Below are 6,594 nucleotides of genomic sequence, written 5' to 3'. Positions count from 1 at the left end.
CGTGTAGTTATGTAGATCGACTAGTACGAGTTTGGAATAACTGAACGGGTGGCTGCAATTTTGACTCGAAATACTGACTCCCCGACTTTTCCTTGATAAAGATCCGAATGGGTTCGAGCAGAGGGGTTCCCTCGACCACTTGTCACATTTCCCAAATCTCTCAGCTTCCAGCAGGCGAAGTGATCCGAGGACGAGAGGAAAACGAGCGGTGTGTGTACTATATATGTCCCAACGCCCACATTATGTTTAGATCGCTTCTCCGTTTCGGTTGCATGTGTAACAACTACTCCTTCTAAAGCAATGCCAAAGACGACCTCGATTTTATTGCGAGCCATGGACCAGATTGTCCTTTTTTTTAAAAAAAATGCAAGGATATAATCATGTTATTTTTTTAAAAAAAAAACAAAAGCTAATTGTAATTCATAAGATGCAACGATGTCCGGGTGAGAGAGAGAGATTGTATTCCAACCAAATAAAACATTGCGTGTAATGCGGGTAAACCGATAGACGGGATTTACAGCCCGAAACCCCATATTTAATACGATGGTGAGATCTTCTCATCTGGTTCACGAGTTATGGGAATCACAGTCAAAACTAGACGGGCTGTCATTTTCACACTTGTCGCTAGCAGTTTGCGCCTTAGAAAACTAACGGGTCACCATTTTGGGGGCCGAGGGGCAGAAAAATATCAAAACAAATAAATAGTATGCATTGAAATCAACACATCCCACCCCCTCCCCCCTTTTCACGAAACTCTCAAGCCTCTGGTTAACTGTTTTTTTGTGTTTATTCTTACAAACATGAAACGCCTGTCTAAATTCGCCAAATCTCAAGTGGCTCAAATTCATCAACGTATATATATATATATATATATATATATATACATATATACACACACACACACATCTTGCAAAGTATGTGCCCGACGCAAAATCGAAAGTCATTGCCCCAAAAGTATTTCTAAAGGAGCTGAGAAAGCGAGAGTGGGTTATTGTGCCTTGAAACCCAGTCTCTGGGGGTTGAAAGGAATAAAGACAATGCTCCTTAATGGATCAAAACAGGAGAGCTTGATCTTACCTCCACCTGGTCTTTGTAGTTTGATTAACTGTGTCTGCCCTTTGAATTCACAAGGCTACAAGAGCTCTTGACCTCGCTCAGACAACAACATTTAACTCTTTAATCACTCAACTGTTGGGAGAGAGAGAGAGAGAGAGAGAGAGAGAGCGAGAGAGAGTGACAGCTTCACACACACACACGGCGGCGGCGAACAGATATTTAAGTGACCTTATAAAAAAAAGAGTAAGAGAAATAAAATGAATGTCGACCCGAGTTCAACGGTGGCGGCGCAGTTTTAGTTCCTAAACCCAACTGGAAGATGTTTCGAGCGAATTGAATCGAATCGAAGAAGACACGGGAATAATAATGGAAAAAAAAACCCAACTCGGGAGTCACTCATTTAACGAGGATGAAGCGAAATGCAGAGATGCGCGTTAGCAAAGCACAGACAAGCAATGAGAGAGAGAGAGATATATTTAATAACAATGATGCTATAGTTTTGCAACCCAGGCTTTTAATGCTCGTCAATAAGTGATTTTCTCATAAAAAGAAAGCGATGAAATGCCTTTTGGGCAGGCTATGTGGCGCCAAAGCACTATTGTTTAGGGAAAAAAAAACACTACTTCTCACTTCCAACTACCCGTTGCGATCCTTAAATGGAAAAAAAAAGTGGGAGTTTTTTTTAGCTGTTTAGCTCCAGGCAAAAAAATATATATATATAAAAGGACGCTCTTCCCCCATGAAAAGGACCGGCTAAATCCCTTCTGGTCTTTTGTGAACTTTTCTTTTCAGTCGGAGCGTTCATCCGTATGATTCCCAACTTATTGTCATTACTTATTTATTAATTGTTGGCATATGGGTGTAATTGAGCAATGAGACTGGCCCTAAGGGGGGGGGGGGGGGGGGAGTGAAGATCAGGGAAGAGGAGAGACCCAATATTGTCGCGTTGTTGCTGCTATTCTCCAGGCGGTCATTGCAAACCGCGGACACGAGTTTAAAATGGGAATATCGACATCAAAAAGAAGCTTCGGGCCAGAGGAAAGGGATGCGAGATCGGGAGCGGAACTGCGCACACAGTTCTGTCGAGTTGTGTCCTATTGCCTCCAACGCCACTGGAAGTTTTTTTTAAATATTAAAATCGACGGGGGCGATGGGACGTGGGGTTCACCGCGTCAGCCACCCGTGGAAAATAGGTTTCTCAAACAATAAATGGGACTTTTGTTGCAGGTCACGCTGTTGATTTTTGCCCCTTGAAGTTGAAAGGGAGTTTGCTGGAGCCGATTTTGCATTGTGATGTCTAATAACCCCAACCCCCCCCAAACAAAATCTCCTAAACTGACTGGAAGAAGATGCAAAAATGGAAGAAAATGCACAAAATGTTACACTAATAAGCATATTAAACATTGCTCTTCGGAGATTGAGCTGGTTGATATAGGAACTTTTCGGTGTTTTGATCCCAAATCTGCTGGAGGCAGAACGCATAATATATGGGATTTTTTTTTTTTTTGGGGGGGGGGGGGGGGGAGGAGGAGGAAAAACACAACGGAAATCAGGGATTCCTTAAATCATAGCATTATTCGCGATTCTGAAATTAAATAGGAAATGGTCACTAAATGACTAGGGGCGGGGGGAGGGGGTCGTTCATATTTGCGTGATGATAAAGGTTCCGCTTTGCCCCCAGCTATAGTCACACTGGAGCCATACTGGGCGCCTGCAAAAGAGATTGCTTTGCTCAGTGCAGCAATTACTTGTTATTAACTTCCTACAGACAGACACACTTGCTAAAGAGTCAAAACAGCTCAATAAAATGCCCCCCTTTTCTCGTCTGCTACATTTTAGCTGAAAAATTAAGAGTGGTAAACAACTGGTTGACGTTTGAGATATTTTTTTTTAAAAAAGAAACACTTACGCAATCCGAGCACGTCCTATTTGGCTTGCATTCGCAATTTGGATTTTGCGAATTTTAACTTCTTCCTGTAAGAGGGTTCGTTCACATTTGCTGTAAAGCTAATCGGGCACCTGTGTCCTTAATAGAGTCAATGCAAAACAGAAATGTTGCGCAACCTTTACTGTTAAAGCATCAGTCAAACGCATACTTAAAAGGACCATGTCGGTTTTTAGAGTCAGACCATCACGTTTGTACAGTCCAGAAATGCTCCTCTGGTTTGTCACGTTAAGGACTCTGAGCGCACCCAACGCCAACCCAAACTTAAGATTTCTTCAAAGCAATAGATAACAGTAGAAATAGGTCTTACAAAAAAAATGATTCTGTAACTACGTAGTCCCAACAACAAAACCACCTAGCAAACCAAACAAATATCGTTCAGCTTGTTGAGGTTAAACCAGTTTTGGAAACGAGTTACTTAACTGGCGAATTATTTTTGTCTTCATGGATGACTCAAAGGACAAAAAGTGCGATTGTAAATCGGGTCAATCTCATTACATTAATTATACAGACTGGTGGAGAGGAGAGCTCAAATGATAGTAGTTTAGCAAGTATATATATACACACACACACATATATATATATATAAACACGTAGAATCTTGAGTTGTGAATTTATCCGCATCAATTTCAGTGCAAGACTGAACTGCAAGACGGCAAAACATTAGCAAATAAGTGTCGGCTTAAAAGAAGTTACTTGAAATGCTTAATTAAATTTATTTAACAAATATATGCATAATATAAATGATAAAACTTCAAATATACAGTATATTACATAGTACACAAACACCTTTCGGAGGGGGGGGGGGGGGTGGGGGAAGAAATCTTTTGCAAAACAGATGGGAAAATAGACAGTGCCTGCTCAATAAGAATTGCTCAGGGTGGTTTTTTTTCGGTTTAAAAACACCGCATTCCTCCCATCGAGTCCCTTCAAGCTAAGTGATACATGCTATATCCGACATGAGCAGTATATAGTCCAACAGGAGACATTGGTAGAGTGGGTCTATGGAAGGGGCTGGAGCCATAAAGTGATGTTGCAGGGATTGGAGTACCTATGGGGAAGCTCATCCCAAAAGCTGGGGGCAACATGGGCTTGGCTGCCATTTTCAGTTTCTCCAGTTCTGCTTCTTGCAGTCTTTTGGCTTTCGCCCTGCGATTCTGAAACCAGATTTTGACTTGAGTCTCTGTGAGGTTCAGGGAGCTGGAGAACTCTGCTCTCTCAGCGATGGACAGATACTGTTTCTGGCGAAATTTGCGCTCCAGGGCCAACAACTGCGAGGTGGTGAAAGGAGTTCTGGGTTTGCGGTTGGTTTTGTGTTTTCTGAGAGTGCAGGCAGGAGGACTCATCCGTCCTAAAAAGATACAAATGCTAATTAATTGGATCCATTCCTCCCAGTGTAAGCGACTTCCAAGTGGTTCAAAGGTAAAACGCATGTCACTAAACAGTTCGTGGATTTCTTACAAGTCAACCCCAATGAAAGGAAGCTTAAATGCAACAAAAAAAAATATGACATGCCCCAGTGATGGAACACCGAGAGGATAATTAAGACGAGACTTTATAGTTTAAGTGATACTTGTGCCAATTATTCTATGCCACGCGTTACCATAATATTGCATTCGGTCTCTGATCTAAAATGAGTCGGTGCAGTTTTAAAGGCGCCTCGTGTGTGTGTGTGTGTGTGTGTATATATATATATTGTGTGTATATATATATATGTGTGTATATATATATATGTGTGTGTATGCAAACTGAGTGACAACTCTCACTTACTGGGAGGTGGGGAGAATCGGGAATCTTGCATCCACGGCGACCGTTCTTGCCTCTCGGTTGCCTCCGACTTGACAAGTGCATCTTCGGACATTTTTAACAGCCCCTCCACCGTGTAGGAGGTGTTGGCGACCAGCAGGTTGGCGGCGGACGGAGTTTCCTGCACCGATAAGCCGGCGCTGGCGATCCGGGGGCTGGGGGTCTGGGAGGTGCCGGCGGCGGTCCCGTCCGAAGCCAGGGCATCCCGGCTGGGCTTCCTGTCGGACATCAGCGCCTCGACGCTGAAGGGCAGCGGCGCGGGGAGCGCTTTGGGTCTGTCCATCTCCTCGTCGCTCGCCGGTGTGAGGCTGGTCTGCGGCGCGTCCTCGCTCTTGACGCCGCCAGAAGCAGCGGCCACTTGCAAAGCGCTCATGGCGGAACGAGGGGCCATATAGCGGAGCCGACCCCTTGCCAGGCGGAGCATTCAAAACAAATCGCGAGAGAGAGAGAGAGAGAGAGACAGACACAGAGAGACAGAGAGAGAGACAGAGTGCAGAGGAGCGCACGGTCCCGATCCCAATCCCGATCCCGATGGCTGCGGGGGCCCCCGTCCTCCCCCCCCGGTTCAGAACATGGTCAATTTCCTCCACTCGCCGCGGCCCTCCGGGCGTTAAGAAGCGACACGGCGGCGCGGCGCGGCCCAATCGCTGCGCTCGGGGGGTGGGGAGGGGGGTCCCCATTGGTCGGGTTCCCGGGGACCCGCCATCGCCGAAGCTTTTCGAAATAAATTAGCACTTAATCTGATTGGCCACTCGCTGGGAAGGGTTTATTGCTGAGAGCTCCGGGGCCCTAATCTCATATAAACACAAGTGCCCATAGAGCAATTTAAGGGTAATTATCTGGATGGGGAGTGGGGGGGGAGGAGGAGGGAGGGAGAGGGGAGGGAGGGAGAGAGAGAGAGAGAGAGGGAGGGAGGGAGGGAGGGAGGGAGAGGGAGGGACGCTGACAACCAGTTCAATTTCCCTTTTAACTGGAGCCTTCCAAGGCTGGTGAAGTAACAGGGAGGAGGAGGAAGAAGATGAGGGAGGGAGGGAGGGAGGGAGAAAAAAAAAAGATCCTCATTAAAACAGGGCTTTTTTTTTGGAGAAATAAATCGGTCCTCCCCCACCCCCCAAAAAAAAAAGAATTGATTCTCGATTTTGCTTTCCTCCCCTCACCCCCACCCATCCCTCACCCCCTCACCTCACCCTCTCTCTTCCCCCCCCCTCTCGCCCTCTCTTCTTTGCGAGATTTTTGCCTTCTGTTTCCGCCGAGCGTCTGCATTGCTAATTGCGACTATAAGCAATCTGTCACGATTAGTCAGTGCCTTTAATAGGCAGACAAGTTATGTTGTTTTTAGGCGCCAGCAGCGGCGCGATCAAAGGAGGCGACTTCAGGGAGAGTTATTCAAAAGTTATACCCCGCATCAAGAGAGCAGACCGCCTTCCCCCCCCCCCCCAGTCCGCCCTCGCCCTGGGACATTAGGGCTATTCAGCTTTAAAATGATGCTTTCTTGGGGGGGGGAATCGCACGCCACTTTCGAGAAGTTTGGAGAATAGTTTAACTCGGTGCTAATCATTAGAAGAGCGCAGTGGAGTCCGGGGCCCCCAGCGGACTGACACGGCTCAAATATAGATCGAAAATATATTCCGAAGTAAACGCAGATAAAGACGGTCTCTCGTTGCTTTTATTTCTGACGTTGCGACTCCGCTCGAACGAATCGTTTTTTTTTAATTGACGGACGGTTCGAAAACACGTTAACCATCCTATTTTTTTAAAAAAAAAGCCGTGCCCTTTTCGAGCCAGCT

The 6,594-nt window shown here is 45.8% G+C and overlaps 1 protein-coding gene across 1 annotated transcript; it reads right to left on the bottom strand.

The window, feature by feature from the left end:
- Positions 1-3,808: 3,808 nt before the first annotated feature.
- msx1a (muscle segment homeobox 1a) lies at positions 3,809-5,379 on the bottom strand. Its single transcript, XM_007897316.2, has 2 exons — positions 4,772-5,379; positions 3,809-4,352 (listed from the first exon to the last, which is right to left on the bottom strand). Exons 1-2 carry the CDS (start codon positions 5,229-5,231, stop codon positions 3,931-3,933), a joined length of 882 nt encoding a protein of 293 aa, XP_007895507.1. The 5' UTR covers positions 5,232-5,379; the 3' UTR covers positions 3,809-3,930.
- Positions 5,380-6,594: the final 1,215 nt, after the last annotated feature.

This window comes from Callorhinchus milii, unplaced genomic scaffold (genome assembly GCF_018977255.1).
Source record: "Callorhinchus milii isolate IMCB2004 unplaced genomic scaffold, IMCB_Cmil_1.0 Scaffold1, whole genome shotgun sequence".
Lineage (NCBI taxonomy): Eukaryota > Metazoa > Chordata > Chondrichthyes > Chimaeriformes > Callorhinchidae > Callorhinchus > Callorhinchus milii.
Note: the sequence above shows the minus strand (reverse complement) of the source record. Positions and strands in the feature narration are given on the sequence as shown.

Coding starts and splice junctions, on each gene's coding strand:
- msx1a (XM_007897316.2), bottom strand. CDS start 5,231: ATGCTCCGCCTGGCAAGGGGTCGGCTCCGCTATATGGCCCCTCGTTCC. Junction 4,353..4,771: donor CCGATTCTCCCCACCTCCCA/GTAAGTGAGAGT, acceptor GTATCTTTTTAG/GACGGATGAGTCCTCCTGCC.